The sequence below is a fragment of the Andrographis paniculata genome, unplaced genomic scaffold (genome assembly GCF_009805555.1).
Source record: "Andrographis paniculata isolate CXL003 unplaced genomic scaffold, ASM980555v1 Contig35END, whole genome shotgun sequence".
Taxonomy (NCBI): Eukaryota; Viridiplantae; Streptophyta; class Magnoliopsida; order Lamiales; family Acanthaceae; genus Andrographis; species Andrographis paniculata.
Window position 1 is genome coordinate 639688 of NW_026137568.1, and position 20901 is coordinate 660588.

The 20901-nt window shown below is 31.5% G+C and overlaps 5 protein-coding genes across 5 annotated transcripts; 2 read left to right on the forward strand and 3 right to left on the reverse strand.

The window, feature by feature from the left end:
- Nucleotides 1-2276: 2276 nt before the first annotated feature.
- LOC127249200 (uncharacterized) lies at nucleotides 2277-3403 on the forward strand. The gene is made up of 3 exons (XM_051271902.1): nucleotides 2277-2456; nucleotides 2560-2605; nucleotides 2707-3403. The coding sequence occupies exons 1-3, from the start codon at nucleotides 2328-2330 to the stop codon at nucleotides 2748-2750; spliced, it is 219 nt and encodes a 72-aa protein (XP_051127859.1). The 5' UTR covers nucleotides 2277-2327; the 3' UTR covers nucleotides 2751-3403.
- A 147-nt stretch (nucleotides 3404-3550) lies between these two features.
- Nucleotides 3551-4968, reverse strand: LOC127249198 (probable protein phosphatase 2C 35). Its single transcript, XM_051271900.1, has 2 exons — nucleotides 4000-4968; nucleotides 3551-3917 (listed from the first exon to the last, which is right to left on the reverse strand). The coding sequence occupies exons 1-2, from the start codon at nucleotides 4966-4968 to the stop codon at nucleotides 3780-3782; spliced, it is 1107 nt and encodes a 368-aa protein (XP_051127857.1). The 3' UTR covers nucleotides 3551-3779.
- On the forward strand, nucleotides 4910-8179 carry LOC127249199 (BI1-like protein). The gene is made up of 6 exons (XM_051271901.1): nucleotides 4910-5057; nucleotides 5274-5324; nucleotides 5756-6192; nucleotides 7003-7116; nucleotides 7201-7358; nucleotides 7436-8179. The coding sequence occupies exons 3-6, from the start codon at nucleotides 5919-5921 to the stop codon at nucleotides 7637-7639; spliced, it is 750 nt and encodes a 249-aa protein (XP_051127858.1). The 5' UTR covers nucleotides 4910-5057; nucleotides 5274-5324; nucleotides 5756-5918; the 3' UTR covers nucleotides 7640-8179.
- Nucleotides 8180-9380: 1201 nt separating this feature from the next.
- On the reverse strand, nucleotides 9381-10789 carry LOC127249275 (S-adenosylmethionine decarboxylase proenzyme 4). The gene has a single exon (XM_051272008.1). The coding sequence runs from the start codon at nucleotides 10755-10757 to the stop codon at nucleotides 9735-9737; it is 1023 nt and encodes a 340-aa protein (XP_051127965.1). The 5' UTR covers nucleotides 10758-10789; the 3' UTR covers nucleotides 9381-9734.
- Nucleotides 10790-17831: 7042 nt separating this feature from the next.
- Nucleotides 17832-20894, reverse strand: LOC127249138 (membrane protein PM19L). Its single transcript, XM_051271804.1, has 4 exons — nucleotides 20702-20894; nucleotides 19966-20185; nucleotides 18697-18742; nucleotides 17832-18043 (listed from the first exon to the last, which is right to left on the reverse strand). Exons 1-4 carry the CDS (start codon nucleotides 20892-20894, stop codon nucleotides 17933-17935), a joined length of 570 nt encoding a protein of 189 aa, XP_051127761.1. The 3' UTR covers nucleotides 17832-17932.
- Between the last annotated feature and the right edge of the window lie 7 nt (nucleotides 20895-20901).

Sequence of the window (20901 nt, forward strand, 5' to 3'; positions counted from 1 at the left end):
AAAATTTATCAATTTTGGTTCCAATATAAAAAACTCATCAATTTTGGTCAATATAACCAAAATAACGCGGACGTGACGGAGGTGACATGGTAGTTACCTGGAAAGTACACGGCCCATGTACAATTATACACGGACATGTTGTTACACATCCGTCACGTGGCAGTTGATTTGGAAAGTACACGGCCATGTACAATAATACACGACCATGTTATTACACGGAGGGACCGAAATTGATTGAAATTATTTATATTGGGACTAAAATTGATGAGTTTTTTATATTGGAACCAAAATTGATGAGTTTTTTTATATTTGGACCAAAATTGATAAATTTTGGTTATATTGGAACCAAAATTAATATTTTTCCCTAATAAAATATATGCAATATAGATATCATTTTGTAAAAAATAAAATTTTAAATTATACAAATAAATTAAAAAATTATTTTTTTATTCAAATTAATTTATATTTATTAAATATAATTAAATATATTAAATTTTATCAAAAAAAATAAAAATGTATCAATTCAAATGACGAAAAAAAAAAAAAAAAACTGTTGAAATGAGATAAAAGAAATATATGTAAAACTCTACAGCACTTTCATATATGCACGAATACATGTTACAAATAAATAGACATTCATAATTTATATTAATATAATATAAATACTATATATATATATGAACATATAATATATTTTACTCTTTTTGTCCCACTAATAATGTTCAGATTTTTTTTATTTTGGTTTGTCTTTATCTAATTTGTTTTGTTTTTTTAAACATGATTTATATTTTAATAATATTTTAAAATTTATAATTTAATTTTTTTAATTTTAATTAAAATATTTAGTTATTTTAATCTATAATTATTAATATATTTTTAAATACTTTTTAATTATATTTTCCGTAAATTCATATATTTACAATAATACGAACATATTGTTCAACACAAAGAAAGTTTACATAAAATATGTAACCATTAATTTAAATACATATTAGCACAAAAAAAAATACATAATTTATATTAATATAATATACGGTATCATATAAACTAAAAACACATAATACTGATTTTTTCAACATACCTCACCAATAATCTCGAACATATATCACATGCTAATATAATATAATATATTTTGCTCAAGTTTGAAAATTTTAACCTCGTTCTTTTGTATTTTTACTAAAAAAATAAGACTAAAATTTTCAAATGGAAAGAGTAATATTCCTTCCATCCAAATACAACAGTTTTATTTACCATTTTTGTTTATTCCAAAACAATAATCTTATTTATATAAATAATCGTATTACGATAAGACTATTCATACTTTTTCATTATTATTACACAATTGCCACTACTTTTTACACTAATATACTCGCAAAGGCAAAAAAATAATTTATCTTTATTTTTTACCAACTATCAATATAATATCAATATTCCTTAAATACCGTCGAATCCAATAAAACTATAGTTACTGAGAGAGTATATAATTGATCATATATACTAATGACACACTTCTTCCTTTTGGAATGTTTACATTATTCTTTTATCCATTAAATTTATATAAGTATATTATGTTTAAAATGAATAATTTTATACATTTACAATTTTATTATTTATATTTTAACAAATAATAATTAATTTGATATTATTTTTTATTTACTTTGTAATTTTTTTATTAATTTTTTAATAAATATCTTATAATACTTATATTTTATTTATTTATTTTTGTATCCAAACAAAATGATATAAAAAGTGTGACATGGAGAGTGCAAAATATGATTTTATTTAAATATTGCATTTAACAGATAAATTATGTAGATTTCGTTGGATACAAAAATTTAAAAATAATAATGTTTCAATGTTAAAATAAATAAATAAAAAGTGATAGTATTATAAAAAGTTAATTAAATGATTAATAAAAATAGTTAAATAAATAGAAAAAATAATGAGAAAAGTAAAAATATAGAGATAAATTAATTATTATTTATTAAAATAAAAATAATAAAACTATAAATAAATAAATTTCTTTACTCTAAATAAAATATAATATATATTCCACCAATTATATAAATATCTTACACAAATTTTCAAAAATCACATGAGACTGTATTTTTTTAAATACTTATATATGTTTCTTTTTTTAAAAAAAGTTATATAATATTTTCAAAATATAAAATAAATCTCAGTATAAATTTTAATTTTAAAAAAAGAAATGCAAAATTTCCAAATAAGAGGATCCTAAGTAATTTTTCCTAAAACTTATATTTGTCGCCAAACAGGGCATAGAACATATAAAGCGCGGATCTTTGGGTGAGGGGCACGACAATATCATGAACCCATCGCCGAACACCAGCGAAGGCCCGCAGGCGCCGACAGGACTGCACCGGAGCGATGCGGATGAGGACGACGAGAACGTGAAGCAGCTTCGTGAATGCTCTTCTCTCTACTTAGCGTTGCAGGTAATTTATATTATACGGCGGGGGTTTGGTGTTTCAGCGGATTGGAAACTTCAAAAACCCTAAACCCTAACCTCCATTAATAGCATCGAACTATATTCTGCAGGATTGCTTGGTGAATTCAAACAGGAACTGGAGATCTTGTCAGAAAGGTAATTTCAAAACTGTTACCGATTTTTTGCGTTTCCAATTTTGATTAGTTTGTGAGATACGCGATTGGGGCTCATTTGCGTAATTGATTGTTCTTGAGCAGAAGTTCTTGCTCTGAAGACGTGTAATGAGAAGCTGAAGAAATGACCAGATGTGATGATGATAATCACTTTCCCCATTGTTTTCTTACATTTTGATAATAAACTAAAATGCTTAGGAAATTTTCTTCTTCATTGATTTGTAAATTCTGTTGAAATTCTATGTTAGAAGTTGCAATTGAGGCAATGATGAACTCAGAGTTTCGAATTTTCTATGCCTAAGGAAATAAGTTTTGCATAATCAGTCTTTGGAACAGTTCTTCTGTAGATTATATAGTGAGTTTCTATTGAGAATCATCTCTTAGCACCGGTTAGATAGAAGTTTCGAAAGTTTTGAAACTTCGACAAATCGATGTGATAAAAAGTTATTGTTGATGAATAATGTCAAAAATTCATAAAGTATTTAGGTAAATGTAGCCTTGTACATATACTTCTTGGAATTAGGTGTTGTCGACAGTTATGCGAAATGACAGACTGTTGGCATTTTTTATAGCCATATATCTTTCTGTGGCGAATGCCGGAGGAACAGGGGACGGCACAAGTTAAAATTTGTACTGTCACCAATAATGGCTCTCATTGTTAGCACTGTGTGGCTGTTGTTTTTTAAGACATGTCCCGACTGCAGCATTAGAAAACCGAAATTGTCTCTGAAACTATAGGAAAGTGTTCGACAAGCAGAGGTGTCACCGTTATTTTTGCGAATTTTCGACAGTTATGGAAAAGGGTAACACTTTGTGCTCGAAAGTTTTAACCCTGTTATCCGAAACATTTGCCCATGTTTGTTTTCGATTGAGGAATGGTATGCTGTCGTATTATCGTTTCTTATAATTCTTGCTAACAAGTCGAATAAATGTTTGCAACGCTTGTTCGCGAAAACAGAGCACACGAGAGGAACAAAGAAACATTGATTGAGCACGGCTAGAATCGAGTATTACAGGAAACGACATCTTTAAGAAGTTAGGGCTAATCTGAATGTACATTACTACATTATATCATTGCAGGTTCTTCTTCCTCGGCTCGGAAGATAATCTGGCGAATGAATACGAACGACCAATTCTGCGGGTTGCAAGGTATTCGTTCATACTTCATCCAGGTCTTTCATGTGTACGATGATGATAGTTATATCATCCGTCCGGTTTTCGTTCTCTAACCACAGTTTGTACGATTCTGCAGCGATGGCTATGCAAGCATCCCTCGGATCCGCGAATTTATTAACCTGCACGGAACACCGAAGGAAAAAGATCATCGATCATCAAACACGATTGGATTGCAGAAACGACGAATACAAAAAAATGTACCATGTCCACGACGGTCTGGCTCGATAAAAACTCGAAGACCCCATCGCTGGCGACGACGAAGAAAGGATGGCACGACGAAAGCTGCACCGTCGACACCTCGGGATCGGCAACGACACCGATCTTTTCCGCCGTGCTATCGCCAACGCTTCGAGTAAACGCAGTCCCGGGGTACATGCCATCTTGAACCCATAATCGAGGCGGATCGGTGCCGTCGCTCTCCTCGTTGCCCCAAGATTGGATCGTCGGATCTTTAATCCCTTCGATTTGATCGCAGCTCAAAACCCGAGCGCCGCAGAGCTTCACTCTCTCGAGCTCATCTTTCCGAAACGGCGTCTGATCATAAGACAAGTCCTGCGCAAGAACTCCGTCGCCGTCCTTGACGGCGATAACCGCTCTCGAATCACCGACATTCGCGATGTAAAGCATGTCTCCAACGACGAGTGCCGTGATCGCCGTTGTCCCGCTCATCAAATCATCGATCGGGCTACCGTGAAGCTCCTCATTTGCCGCCGAGAACGCTGCGCTGTATGCCCTGATTGGATCATCCAGCAAGAATTCGTCTGCGGACAACAGCTCGATGAGGCGTTGCGAAACGAACGTCGAGCAATGCCCGCCGGCTGCGCCGTGGCCGTCGAACACGCCGAAGAAATGCACGTCCGGATCGCCGCGGACGGCGGTCCTGACGCAGAAACTGTCCTGATTCTCCTTTTCCGGCGAGTCGGGGTAGTAACCTCTGAGAGAAAGCACGCAGTAAGACATGGTGAAGTTGTGGGAAGGGACATGAACAACGTCGAACGATACAGGCGAAGGATTTCGAGGAGGATAAGGAATGGAATCGTCGCCATTAGAGGGGAGTGAAGGTCTTCTGCAACATTTGGTCTGAATGCAGCCCATGATCCAGCGTAGACGCAAGAATCTGGAGCAAGAACGCAAGGTGTTCGACAAAATGCCTGAAAGAGAAACAGGCATGAATGAAGAAAATTCTTGGGGAGAATTGGGCTTCTTCTTCTAATGGAGTCTGCAAACCAAACATTGGGGAAAGGATTGTTAATGAAAAGGTAATGTTATCTTCTTCTTCATCGTCTTCTTCTTCTTCTTCTTCTTTATTTTTTATTTTCAGAGATATGGAAATGGAAGCAGAGAAAATTGGGGAAGATGAAGAAGTAAGATTGAGCAGCGAAGAAACCCTACTTGCAGGGGAAAGGAAGAATCTTTTTTTGATTTTGAATCCTAACGATGGAATTTGCTATTTTGTGTGTGGAATTCGAATTTAGGTGGGTCCCACGCAAACGAAGGAAGGAAGAAAGAGCAAGGAAAAATTCGAGGTATGTTTTATTGCGTGGGTTTTGGGTTAATTTTTAGATGCGTTTTGAATTTTTTGAGTTCAAAATTTTAAAATAAATATAAAATTGGGTATTTGATCTTAATTTTTTGTTTTAAATTATTAATGAACATTGTCAAGATTTGTTAAAAGTAATGCAAATAGTCTAGACTTTGCTGATAAATAGTACTACCTCATACCTTTTTATAAAATATGTTCATATTTTTTTAATATAACTAGATAATATAAAAATATATATATATAATGACAAAAATTAAATACATATATATATTTTTACTTATAACAATATACTTGACAACTATATATATATTTAAAATAATTACATCAACTTATTTTTGTTAATTATAAAACAAACGCATAAGTAATCTATTAATTTATATACGGGCTGAAAATATTGAACTACTATGGATCCAGCGGACTACTCTACCCAGGCCTAATCGGATTCAAACCGAACCCGACCCGAACACAAGGTCCGCGGAAAAGTGGACCTAACCTCTCTTGATAGAAAAGCGCAAAAAGTCGTTGGAGAGGAGAACGAGAAGAGAAGGCGAAAGTCGTCGAATTTGTGATCGGGAAAATGTTTAGCTATACGGCGGTGGGGACCGGAGACGGCGGCGCTTTGAAATCTGATGAATTCGATATCGAATCCGGAGATGCTCTGTACCCTGGAATAGGGCACGGCGAGAATCAGTTGCGGTGGGGATTCATACGCAAAGTGTATGGAATATTGGCGGCGCAGATCCTCCTGACCACAGTCATCTCCGCCGTTACGGTTCTTTACGCTCCGATCAATGATCTCTTGCGTGGAAGTTCCGGCTTCTTGCTTTTCCTCATGTTCACCCCTTTCATATGTGAGTCTAATCTCTGGAATTTATTGAATCGGCTGTTCATCTTCCGTTTTGTTTTTACTTTGTTTATTATCGCTTAATTTAACAATGTCTGTGCTGGTTTTTATATTAATGTTGCATCGGTAGGTAGTTCTAAATGGATGAATTTCGTAATGGCGTTTTTTAGGGTTCTAAATGGTTATTATGGATTTAATCATAAATTCATATTGTTATTGTAGCTCTGATTGAATGTTCATATCTATTTGCTTGAAATTCTTGATCTAGTAACTTTCTTGGAGCTTCGCGTTGTTTATTTTGGTGGTTGATAATTGAGAACCATTGAAATTTTTTTGTGCTTGATCCTAATCTGAACCATGATTCTTGAATTAATGATTTAAAAATGATTTCTGGTTATGTATCAATCACCTGCATCAATGAGTTTTGATAATATTTTCAGCACGTGATTAAGTCCCCGATTTATTTCGGTGCTTATGAAAGATATTTTACTGTCACTGGTGCTTCTGCTATGCGTCTTCTGGAAGATCATTAATTAGCATCAAATCTGGTGGTTGAATTGTATCATAGTCAGTTTATCCTACATTGTGCCATTTATGTGTTTCTGTTTTGTTTTAAGATATGTTTAGGTCATCGGTGGTTCTTTTATGTTTTGTTCCAGAAGATCACCACCTATTAATATTTTTATTAGATATTAGTATCAATTCCGGTGGTTGAATTTTTTCGTACTCATTTATCCCATGTTGTGCCATTTTTGTGTTTATGTTTTGTTTTCGATATCATTTAATAGTGTTACTGATGGATCTGTACAATACTCAGTATTGTGGCCCTTGCATGTATATCAACAAAGGCACCCACTGAACTTCATTTTCCTTGGGCTTTTTACTGCTTCTTTGAGTCTTACTGTCGCCGTGAGCTGTGCAAATGTTGAAGGTTTGTAGTAATTAAGCTTCATATATATGTATTTCAAGATTAAAATGAAGTAGAGTTTACAATTGCTTATCTACCTTGTTACAGGACGAATTGTTCTTGAAGCCTTGATCTTGACATCAGCTGTAGTATCGGCCCTGACTGGATATACTTTCTGGGCTTCTAAGAAGGGCAAAGACTTCAGTTTTCTTGGACCGATCTTGTTCACCAGCCTTTTTGTATTGTTCATGGCCGGTTTGATTCAGGTCTATCCCTCTCTCGTACATTATTATTGCACATTTCTATTATAATTGCCATTAAAACATACTCGTTCGTTGTCCAGGTTTTCTTCCCACTAGGATCCACCAGTTCCACAATCTACAGCTCAATTGGAGCAATAATCTTCTCAGGGTACATTGTCTACGACACTGATAACCTGATCAAGCGCTTCACATATGATGAATACATCTGGGCTTCTGTCACCCTCTACCTCGATGTTCTCAATCTCTTCCTCACTATTCTAAGGATGCTGAAACAGGACAACTGATGCTGCAACGTGCAATTTCTAAGATTCTTCTTTACCTGTGAATATATATATATATATATGGTTTTTACTCTGCACTCATACGTACTCTATATACGCCTAACAAAGTATTATCATGATATTTCTGCTGCATAATTACTAAGTTCGCATTTTCGTCCCATGGATTTGTTTTTGTATGAAATGAGCTGAATAAACTTCAGCAACTAAAATTTTACAATATGAAGCTTCTTTTCAATACTAACTTCCAGTCTTTTATCTATGATTCTTGCCTCTTGATCTAACGAGCAGGACTGTATGCAATGGTCCCGGGGTATTAGTCTCCTTGCTTGAGGCACGCCCGGAGAGACTCGAGGCTGATGAGGGTGTGGACATTGTAAGTTGGGATTCCTAAGGTTCTTGTTTCTTTAAATTATTCTTGATCCTCCTCCCCCCCCTTTTTTTTTCTTGGAATAATTTATTTGGGAGGATTTAAAATGTGTCAATATAAGGAAAAGAATGGAGTTTAATGAGGAGAGGGATTTTTGAATGAAGTTTTGGAGGCAACGAATGAGGAAAGAATAAAATAAAGTGTTGATGTTTTGTGTTGGTACATTTGGTTGTTAATTTTGGAAGGGATTAGAGTGGTGATTTGGAGAAGTCAGCACGTTTTTGTCTAAAACAGCTTGTGCAAAATAAAGAAATGTGCTTTAAGAATGTGTTAAAATTAATTTATACATGAGCTGAATTTATATTATATTAAATTTGCATTATATTAATATATACTTCTTTTGTTCCAAATCTATAGTCTTAATAAAAATGAAAAAACAGATATAGTATTATGGTGATATAGTTATTTATGAAAATAAAATTATTATATTGAAAAGGATCATATTTCACTGAAGCTAATATTTAAATTATTTTTTAGCGTGGAGCAGCTAAGGGGTTCTCTAATTTTGGGCTTATTGTGACTCTTTAGTATTTTATTGTCTTATTATTACTTTCTTTCGGATTGATCTTGTGGGGTTTGTTTGGCCCATTTTATGAGCCCTTTAAATATCTGTATTAGGGCATTACAACAATCTTTTTGTCATTTGAGAAGAGACAACTAGGGTTGGGCGGGAATTATTCCTAGTAACGCTAGAACGTGTACTTTTAATGAAAATAAGTAATTCAAAAGTGTAATTATAGTGAAAAATATTATGAAATATGAATTTTAACGTATGATTGAAATGTATAATTGTACTTTTTTGCAAAAAAATAATAAATTAGATGGGACAGATGAAAATAAAAAAAAATGAATAAATTATATGGAATGAGTATTGTAGAATGTTGTAGAAGAGTGGGGGAAGGTTCTAAGTTGCCTATAACATATCCACTAGTGGGGGCAATTCTAGCCTTTAGATTGATTTGATCTCATCCCTCTGCCCATAATGAAGTGTATATAAATAAGTGGGTGGAGTTCATTTTCTAAATCATGAAGTGGAAAAGTGTTCTTGAGCAATACTAATTTCTCTCTTTAGAACTTCTTCTTAACTATGGATTAAAAAGTGTTATGATAGCACCCATTATACTTTGGTGGCCATGGAGAAGTTTTCTTGAGCAATACTACTTTGCTTGTGTAGTGCAAAGATTGTGAGACTTAACTAGCAAAGTTCTTTGATTGTCTCAAAAAGTTGTTTGGTGACAAGAACAAGTTCTTAGGAGAATGTATATGGTTCAAAATTAAAAAAAAAAAAAAAAAAAAAAAAAAAAGAAGATGGTAGAAAGTTCATGTACATATAAGACCATTTAGTGATAGATCTCCCCAACCCCACCCCACTAATTAAAAATTTTCTTGGCATGCCAAAATTGAGTGGGGTGCAATATTATGATGAACCCAATACAATTTCAATTAAAATTTATCTAATACTTATATATATATTTTGAAAATATATTATATATTGTCATCAACAACACATATGATCAATTTTCATGCACAGCCCATATTCATATTTTCCCCTAACCCCCAAATTAGAAAAAAAAAAAAAAGCAAAAAAAAAAAATCCAGCTAAGCCCTAAAAAGTTCAGCATTGGCCTCACCCACACCTGATCATATCTTACTCCTTTAAATCGCCGGCGATTAATTCCGGCGAGAGGAAAATGCCTGGAAAACAACAGTTCCGGCGCCGGGAAACTCGTCGGCAGCTCGACTCCTCAGACGCATACCCAACGATTCCATCGTCTTCGCCGTGCCTTTCCAGAAGTCGTTTCCGGTGGGGCACGTGGTGGCGACGGAGAGCTTCGCCGGCCGGAAAACTTTCACCACTTTCTGAAGCAGCCGGAGGAACTCCTCCCGGTCGTCGTAAACCGATCCGACACACTCGAAGCTAGCGTAGCTGAAATCGTCCTCCGGCGTCACGTGCACCGTCGAGTAACGGCCGCCGGCGAGGCCGTTCATGGAGTACCCGCAGGGGTCGAAAGCGTAGTCGCAGATCAGCGCCTTCCGATTGACGTCGCGGATTCCGGTGACGTCCGTCATCTCCTTTCCGACGGAGTCGCCGGTCCGGCGGTCGTCGAACCGGCGGAAGAATTTCTTCGCCAGAACCCTGTCCAGCTCGGTCATACAGATCTCGACAGTGTACGAGTCGTCTTCCATGAGTGTGCACGAATCGTCGCACGCGCTGAACACGTGCCATTTCTCGCCGGCCGCGGATCGCGGCCCCAGCACGGCGGCTTTCCGGTAGACCAAATTGTCCGGCAGATTCTCCTCCAGGTAAAAGACTTCGTCTTTGAAGCTGGTGTGGGGGAAGGGCTGCACGCCGGGGAAGATGAAGGTGCCTCTGGTGTAGCGGCAGCCGGAGAGGGTGAGTCCGACGGTCGCCGCCGATTCGACGAGCGGCCGGAGGGATTTGAGGAGCTGAGTGGTGCCGCAGGTTTTGATGATGATTTTGGTCGGGTAGACGAAGAGGCTCGATTCGGACAAGACGTAGGAATCGAAGAAGTCGTTACCGACGGCGGAGACGACGGTGCACTGTACGGTGTGGAGGATTTTCTCGATAGTGTAGAAATTGAGTCGCCGGAGGCCATTTCCGGCGGCCGGATCGTCGCCGGAGAAGTATAGCTCGAGTCTTTTTTCGAAACCCTCGAAGCCGGAGACTGCCATTAATGGTTAAATTGAATTCTTGTTGTTGACAGTGAATTTGGAATTGAATTGATACAGGAGAGTGGAGTGAGTGTGTGTATATATATGTGTGTGGGGTTGGGGGGTGGGGTTGGGGTAGAGGGGGGCAAGAAATGGGGGCATAATGAGTGGGAGATGATGGATGATTATATTTTGTGGGTTTTGGGGAGAAAGAGAAAGAGAGAAAGAAAAGATGGATTATGTCTTTTTAGGACAGCAGCAAACATGAATGAAACTAACTTCATTCATGTCCACGCCTATTTACTTTTCATTATTATTATTATTATTAAATGAATTAAATTAATATGTAATGTATACAGCCACTGTAAGTTTTTATTTTATTTTATTTTTTTCGATGTGTTTGGTTGAATGATTTTGGATATTTGAAGTAGAGACATAATAATAGAGAAAGATGGAAGAATGGATGGCAATAATAATTAGACTTGTAGAGAGAGAGAGATGTATATATATATATATATATTTTATATTTATATATGTATACTTATGGAAGGTGATAATGAATAGTAACATACAATTCTTTGGAAATTTCATGCATGCTAGCACTCATCGAATATATTCAAATCTTGAATTGAATAATTAAATTAAAACTCACACATAGGTGGATAATTAATTAATTTGGAAAATTTAAATTTTTTTGTGTGTTGATGAAAGGGACAAGTATGCATGCATGTCTTTGGCAGATAGAATTGGCATAATAAAGAATGTTGGTCATGCCCAAAAATCATCAATACATTTATTTATTTTATCAAATAAATTAGTAAAATTTGAACAATTTATGTACAGGTAGGCAGGCAGGCGTGGCAACTAAAATAATAATTATTATATGTATATTATTGATATATTTAATTAACAATATGCTGAATGAGAATGAAAGAAACAGCCCCATAATTAGGTACCTACCTAGACCATATTGCTACTAGTGTCTAATTAAATTAAACTAAGATAATAATAATAATAATAATAGTAATAAATTAAATAGTAAGAGTAATTGTGTGAATTTTATTTACCCTTAGCTTTGAAGTCACTGCTTGATTTAATTTAATTTTATGTTTTTACATATATATATATATATATATGATTACTATTCTGATCTGACCAAACTCTGATATATCTCTAACTTCCTTCAATCATAACAGTAGTAGTGTCTTAATTAACACCATGCCCAAATTTATCTCATTTTTCTTTTATTTATTTATTTTTCTGAAAAAATATATATATATATTTATATAAAATGGAGGCATGCGTGAGAGTGAGAGAGAGAGAGAGAGACTGTGTGATGATATATATATATTATATATATAGAGAGAGAAAGAGAAATAGAGTTACATCATGCATGCTCACATCTCACATCGCATATCTCTTTCGCACGCCTGCCCTGCAGATATATATATATATATATATATATAATATCCACCAAACTCCACTCCCATCCCCCACATACATTTTCTCATCTCTTTCTCTCTCTCTCTCTCTCTCTATATATATATATGATGGTGTGTTTGTTCGAGGATAGGATTTTAAATCCACTATTCATTTCATTTTTTTTTTTTAAAAACATCAAATCAAACATCTATTTTTTATTTTTTATATTATATTAAAAATTAATTTTACATTCAAAATATCACATCAACACCTATTTATATCGCATCGTACAACTATTCAAATCCCAACTCAAAATCCAAAGCCCCAAACAAGACACTCGTAATATATAATGTGTGTGTGGTCAACATCATTTACAAGTTATAACCCCACTACTAATAGGCATATGGCATACAAGGATTAAAATGAAATTAGAGATGAAAACATATCTCTAAACAAAATTTAAAATTTAAAATTGACAATCGAATGTCAAATATAAATTTTATTGAAACCAATGCAAAAATTAATTATAGATAAGTCAAAAGTAGCAACGGAATTTACAAGAATCTCCTAGTACGTTCCAAGATGTGTCTAGAGAAAATGTAATTTTGATATTTTATTACATTTTGTAAGATTTTGAAATTGTATATATTATTTAGAATGAAATTAGATACAAACTTAAATAGTAATAATAATTTAATTTAAACAATATCTCAATATATAAAAAATAAATCAGACAATACATACTATATTGTATAAATTATTAGCATGTAATGTGTATTCTAGTTTACTGTTATATATTGCTAATATATTTGATATGTGTTGTCAGCACTCTACTTAATATTAGCATAATTAAAAAATTATTTATATACCCCGTCTATCTAAAAGAAAAGTTGTCTTTGTTTTTTTATTTTTGTTTGTTTTAAAACAATAGTCTTATTTCTTTAATTAGTAACCGTGGTTTCAACTTTAAAACAAAATTATTCATACTTTTTCAAACCACTCGTAATTATTACTCTAACTTATTTTTTAAAATATTTCAAAAAGTAAAGACATTTTAATCTTTTATATTCTACTTTCAGTAAATACGTCTCTTTTAGAATGGAGGGAATATATGTAACGAAGAAATCATATAATTTATTTATTTATTATTAATTAGTATGAAGGTAGAGTGGTCGTGTGCAGAAGCGGGCAGGCATGCACTTTTGAGAAGATCGACATAAAAGGTGTGTGTATATACATACATACATACATACAAATATATATGTATGTATATATTTTGTAGGGTAGATGGATGACAAAGGATGCCCCATTGCCAATCCAAATTGCACTCTTTTACCCAACATATCATATCATACATATATATATGTATCTATATATACATATATACCCACTCACTCACTGCACTTTTCTATATCTACCTATATATATATATATGTATATATGTCTGTGTGTAGCCGCCATGGATGTTGTTGCTGTATCTGTATCTGTATCTTCTTGCAAGTCTGACTACGTAATTACTACACAGTATATATTGATATTATATGATCTTCCTTTCTTGTCTGTCTTTTGCTGCCATCAAACTGTAATTAGTTTTAGAGAGAGAGAGAGAGAGAGAGAGAGAGAGAGAGAGAGAGAGAGAGAGAGAGAGAGAGAGAGAGGGGGAAGGGGATTGAGTGGGACTGTTTCATGCGCAGAAAAAAAACACCACAAATATATATATGTATATATCTTGCAACCAATTAATTACGTGTCCCACTTCTTCAATTCAATTCAATTCCACCACTCAATATATATATATATATATATGATATAGGCGGTTGTTACAGTGCTGAATTTAATAACAAATAGTACACCGTAATATTACGATTGACAATACATCATTTATATTAATATAACACAAATACAATACATGAACTAACAACAGATGTTATAATCATATACAACACACACAACATTTAATTTTAACATATGACATATTATATACTATACAACATAATATAATTCTGAACAAACAACACAAGCCTTTATTACAAACAACATGTTTTTGTGTGTAATAAAAACACGTGTGATGTTTGTATATGTTATATGTGTTGTGCTAAATTTTTCAAATCAATACCGTAACTATTCTCATATATATATATATATAAGTTGAGCTAATGACAATCAATCATCATTATTATCACTCATCTATTATCTTATCTAATCAAATAATATGTGTAATCCAAGTATATATATCACACATATTATTAACTTGCATGCAAAACACACACACACACACACACACACTCATCCATCAACTACTTGAATCTTGATTATATATATCACATGCAAAACCCTAATTTCATGATCAACTAAACTTAACTAAACACTATAATTAGACACACATCATGATGTTCATCATCTGTCACACAACACAACTTAAACTCTCCTCTCTCCTCTCTCTCTCTCTCTCTCTCTCTCTCTCTCTCTACAACATCCAGATTAATTAATTGGAGATTTCATTTAACCCCACTAAATTAAATTAATTAACTCTACTAAAGTTAGGGTTTAATTTTCAGATTTTCAGATAAAGGATTGGGGACAGTTATCCTCAAAGATGCAATTCAAGATTTAAAATTTATACAAGTTTCTTTACTCAAATCTCCCAAACTTTATTATTTACATTATGCATTTTCGAAAAAAAAATACATTCTTTTATTTCACAAAATATTATATCAAATATTATTATAATATCAAATTCAAACCAAATCTTCCTAAACTTTTAGGAAAAGAAAGGCACAATTCATGATTGTTAATGGTAGCTGTGTATATGCAAATTAATTTAATTAAACTAAAAACCCTAATCAACAAATTGATGAAACTAATTAAGCAAATATATATAAAATAAAAAAGAGATGGAATTAGACATGTTAGAAGAGTTTCGAGTGGTTACAAAGGCTTCAAAAGTACTTGTCTACCATCATCATCATCATCATCATCTTCTTCTTCTTCTTCTTCTTCTTCTTTCTTTCACTCCCTTTCCAGATGGACACCACACACACACAGATATATATCTGTATGTATGTATGTATGTATATGCAGCCTCGAGCCACCAAACAAAATCTCTCTTGAATTTCTTTTTCGATCTATTGAAAGCCCTTTCTTTAATTCACGCTGCCATATCTCTGCATCATTGTATCTGTATATATATATATATATATATGTTTTGTGATGAAGGTAGGGTAAGGTAGGGAAGTGATGATTCATGATCATTTGTTCCCTTTCTGTCCCTCCAAACATTAATTCACTGCTCACCTATATATATATATATATTTGTTAATTTCTCCCAATACATAATAATATATATATATATATATATATATCCATCCAAGTGGCTTCTTCTCAACTCACCATCTTTAATTAATTTGCCCCCACAATTCATATATATATTCATAAAAAAAAAAAAAAAAAGATGATCGAATTGCTCTCTTGTGAGATCTATAAAGGCTTATGTTAAGAATTTTAAATTTCGTATATAATTAATTAATACTTCATCCGTTCACGAACTAATGTCCTACTTTCCTTGGGATGTCCAATAACTATTATCCTATTTCCTTTTTAAAATACAAATTTTATATTTTTACCCTTAATTCATTTATTACTTTTAATCTCTATCATATACTTAAGGACAAATTTGTTCATTCATAACAAAAAGACAATTACCTAAAAAATCGTGCAAATATACTTTAGGACAATAAAAATTGGACGAATAAAATATTAATTTAGAGTGTAGATTACTATATGTAAAATATATAATATCTATTTATTTTGTAGTATTATATTAATTGTGTGAGTTAGATGAAGATTGGATGAGTGGGAAAGAACGAACGTATATGATGATTAGGGTGTGTGGGATTACAAGTTTAAGTGATTTCATGCATGAACTACTTACTTAATTATTAATTACTATACTATACTATACTATACTAATGGGCTCAATCATTACCAATTCTCTCTACTATATATATATATATATATATATATTCCTTCCATCCCGGTCCAAAGGGCCTATCGGGTTCTGTAATAGATTAAAAAATAATAATATTTTATTAATTAGTGGAAGTGTGTAAGATATTTTGACATTTTTGCTATTTGATTTTATATAAAAAGTAACTGTATGTGTATGTTTGTAATGTAAGTAAAAATTAAATGTATTTTGATATTGACGTATGATTACTTTTATTAAAATAAAAAAAATACTTTAAAATAAAATAAATAAAAAATGGTAAAAAAATACAGTTTGAATTGAAATCGAGGGAGTATATATATAATTAATTATTATATATACAAGTAGAAACCTCATTTAATTTTAATTAATTAATTATATATATGCCTTGAAATTCAATTATATGTATGTTGTAATTTGTATATACGAATCTTAATTATCGACATACACAATATTTTATTACACGATGTATGTCGACGTTTGAGAGTCTAATCCATGTCGTAAAGAAGTGAGACATCATAATAATAATAATAATAATAATAATAATAATAATAATAATATTATGTCACGTAAATTGGGCCGCCAAAGGCCCATTTCTCAGTGCTGCTCAATTAGAGAAGGAATGGCCTTTTTACTTTATTTTATTTTTTACTAACTCCGTCCCAGATATCGTGTAATTAGTAAATAATTAAAAATATATTAATAAAAATAATTATCCTATAATATAAATAATTATAAATTAAAATTAAGTTAACTAATTAGTTCAATTAAAATTTTTATAAAAAATAAAATTAGAAAAATTAAAATGGGATTAAAATGTATAATCATTTTCCAAAAAAAAAAAGTGACATATTATGTGGGACGGACAGAAACGGCAACGTGGACATGGTATGTGAGACTGATGCAGTACTATTTAACTAAGGTAATGTTTTTTTTATTTATATCAGTTTCAAAATAAAAGTGTTATTTTCTAATTGTACTATTTATATAATATAATAAATACATTTATAATTTATAATATATTACACAAAAATTATACTTTTTTTTTGTTATTTTTACTAGAAATCAATATAATATTAATATTAAAAAATTCATGTAAAAAAAGTTACCTTGTTCTTTTTACGTGACGAAAGTATTATTTTATTTTATAAAATAACACTGTTTATATGTATATATTTTAATGTGCTTGCGTTTTTTTTTTTTTTTTAAACAATGTGTTTGCTTGAAAATATGTAGAATTTTCTTGCAAATAAAAAAAAGAAATAATTTTATAAAATTATGGTATTTTAGTATTTGTATATAAATTATTTTTACATATATATATATATTTGAACAAAACAAACAAAAAAAATATATTTAATTGGAATAAAGAGACTAATTTGGAATTAGATTGTCATTATTTACTTTATAATTTTTTATATAATTATAAACTATAGTATAAATTCTCCTTAATCCCACTCAATTAATAACTCTCCCTCAAAACTTATTTTGTTGTATTTAAAATTGACTTAAAATAAAATATTTATTTGAGTTTTTATTCAAATTATATTTTATTATGATATTTTATATATAAAAAAAATATTATTAAAAATTATATAAAATTAGTAGTATTAATTTAAATTTTAAGTCACAATCAAACACACCCAAAAGTATAAGACAATAAAAAATAATAAAAATAAATTTTCAGCAATACATATTACTATAATTACATCTGTGAATTTTGAAAATAAAATTACATAAATAAATTGATTAATCAAGAATTAATTTAAATTAAAAAAATAATAAAAAATTAAATGAAAGCTCTTTCTCTGGCAACAACATCAGCAACTCCCATGTTGATAGCAGCTGTGCAGAATAGTTGAGTCCCACTCAATAGTATCAATATTGTCTCCAAACTTCTCTATAAAATAAAATTCAACCAAACAAATAATTAATAAATAAATCAATAAGTAATATAATTTTTTTTTGGAATGTTTTGAAGTTTTACAATTTTTAAAATAGTAAATAAAAATATATAATTGCCGTAATATTTTTTGTTTTAAAAAATTAAGTAGTACTTCCTCCGTCCCACATATACCGTGTCTGCTACACCGTAGACACGGTATTTTAGGAGGGATGTAATTAGTGGATAATTAAGAATGTATTAGTTAAAATAATTATTTTATAATATAAATAATTATAAATTAAGATTAAGAAAACTAATTAGTTTAATTAAAATTAAAAAAATTAAAAAGTTTAAAATGAAATTAAAGTGTGTAATCATTTTCCAAAAAAGAAAAGTGATATGGAACGTGGGACGGACAGAAACGGTAATGTAGACATGGTATGTGAGACGAGGGAGTATCAAATTTTCAAAATTTTTGTGTAAATAAAACCTAATGTTTGATGAAATATTTTTGTAAAAACAAAATAATACTATGAATGAATAGTATCAAAAATAATTTTATTGTACTTAAATAGATAATAGAAAATAGAATCACAGTGATCTTATTTATTTATTTATTTATTTTTTTGTATAGAATTATAAAAGAAAAAAAAAATAAAGTTTCTTACCAAGTTTGATTGTGTCCAACCGATGTCAATCTCCTTGCAAGCAAACCTGTAATACAAATGTCTTCATTTATCATGACTATGTTTATTTGAAATTTAATATTTTCAATTGTAAATTTTCTTTTGGCACGAAAATTTTTAATAAAATTTAAAATAAATAAAAAGTTAAGTTAATGTATTGTTAAAATTTATTAAAAAGTTTATTAAAAAAAAGAAAAAAAAAAGAGTAAAAAATAGTGATACAATTATTACTATTTGTTAAAAAATAAATAATGAATTTGTAAGTGTACAGTGTGTTTATTTATAGTATGTTTAACAAACAACCAAAAGTAAAAAATAAATTGATACTCCATCCGTACACAAACTCTACTTTCTTATTTGGCACATCCAACAACTATTATTCTATTTCTTATTTTAAACACAAATTTTACATTTTTACCCTTCATTCATTTATTACTTTTTATCTCTACCATACAATTAATGACAAATTTGTCATATTCATAACAAAAAGACAATCACCTAAAAAAATGTGCAAATATATTTTAGGACAATAGAAATTGGACGGAAGGAGTATAATTTTGACATAAGAAAATAATATCATTAATTAATATTTTTTCAAAAATAAAATAGTATTTATTTTCATTAAAAGCATTATATTAAGAATATATTTTTTATACCTGAATATCTGTTCAACACAAATTTATATTACATTAAATATTCGACTTTTTAATATTTATCACTCTAAACTTCTTAAATTCTTTAAATTGTTATCTAACCAAAGTCGTGAGTCTTGACTCTGCTTAGACAAAAAAAAATTGAATTTTTTAAAACTTTTATGAGTATATATATATATATATAAAGTATTTAATAAAATACTTTTAAAAATATATATATATTTTTTTAATATAATATTTTTTAAAGATTGAATAGTCCTAAGATTCGAAAAGTATAGTGTAAAGTGTAAACATACGCCTTTATTGAGATGTTCTTTTAGATATTTTGAATTTTTTGTTTCAATAAAAATGTAATTAATGAATGCAAATAATACAGATGTTAAAAGTTATATAGTACCTATTTCTATGAGAATATAAATGCCTCCAGAAATTATACTCATAGAATATAAAATAAGATAATAGATCCATAATTTATTGATGGTGATTACGGATACAGTGCTGAATGAAAAAATTAACATTATATTATTATTAAATAATAAAGAGGTTATCAACAACTATATTTATACAAATATGACATACAATGTTAATTTGGGCTTACCCCATGGCTAGCATTGTCAGCACCAACGAGACGAGCGACGAGGCCGCGGCCGCGTGCAAATTCGGGCCATCCCACCGGACCACATTACCGAGCCCGGTGACGGACGCGGCGAATCCCACGACGCCGGCCAAGAGTGAAAAGACGACGACAAAGCCAGTAGCCATGTTCCCGAATGGGAAATATATCGGGAAGATCCGCGCCGGGAGCGACAACACCGACGCTGCAAAAATCCGACAACAACCATAAGAACAAATGTCTGAACCCTTACAACCTAATTGTTGTGACGGATTAGAATTAATGATCGAATAAAAAAAACGTAATTCACTAACAACTTATTTGATCTGTTTTATTGAGGATGACAAGATTACAGATAACATATTATGTATATCTAAGTCTATTCAAATAAACTTATATAATGCATAAGATGGACTTAGCCGAATGTGAACTCAAAAGCCCTAATACTGCATACCTTTAGGCCAGGGGCCATTCGGACCCAACTTGCAAGGGGGACTTCGCTCCCCTTGACCCCCGACTCGTTAACCGGGCAACGAAATTCGTAAAAACTCAGCAAAGTGATAAACTAGATTTAAAGTATATAATATTAATCTTCACCAATGTTGCTTTCAAGAGGACAACAATTTGTACGTAATTACGTCCGTCCGATAGTTTATCTAATGCGTATTTGAAAAATAGCGGCCGTAGATTTTGATATTACTAAAAAAAACACAATAAACACCTGTTTCGTGGGATTTTCCGATCCCATGGTCGACTGCCCACGACGCAATGACAATGACGATGAGGTAGAGAAACGCATTGAGGACCAAAAGCGCGACTGCCGCCGATTTCCCTGCTCCGGACGCCATCGATTCGATTCGATCGAAAACCTCTGCAGACTGTACAAATACAGACACGTATATATACATATACATGTAAGAA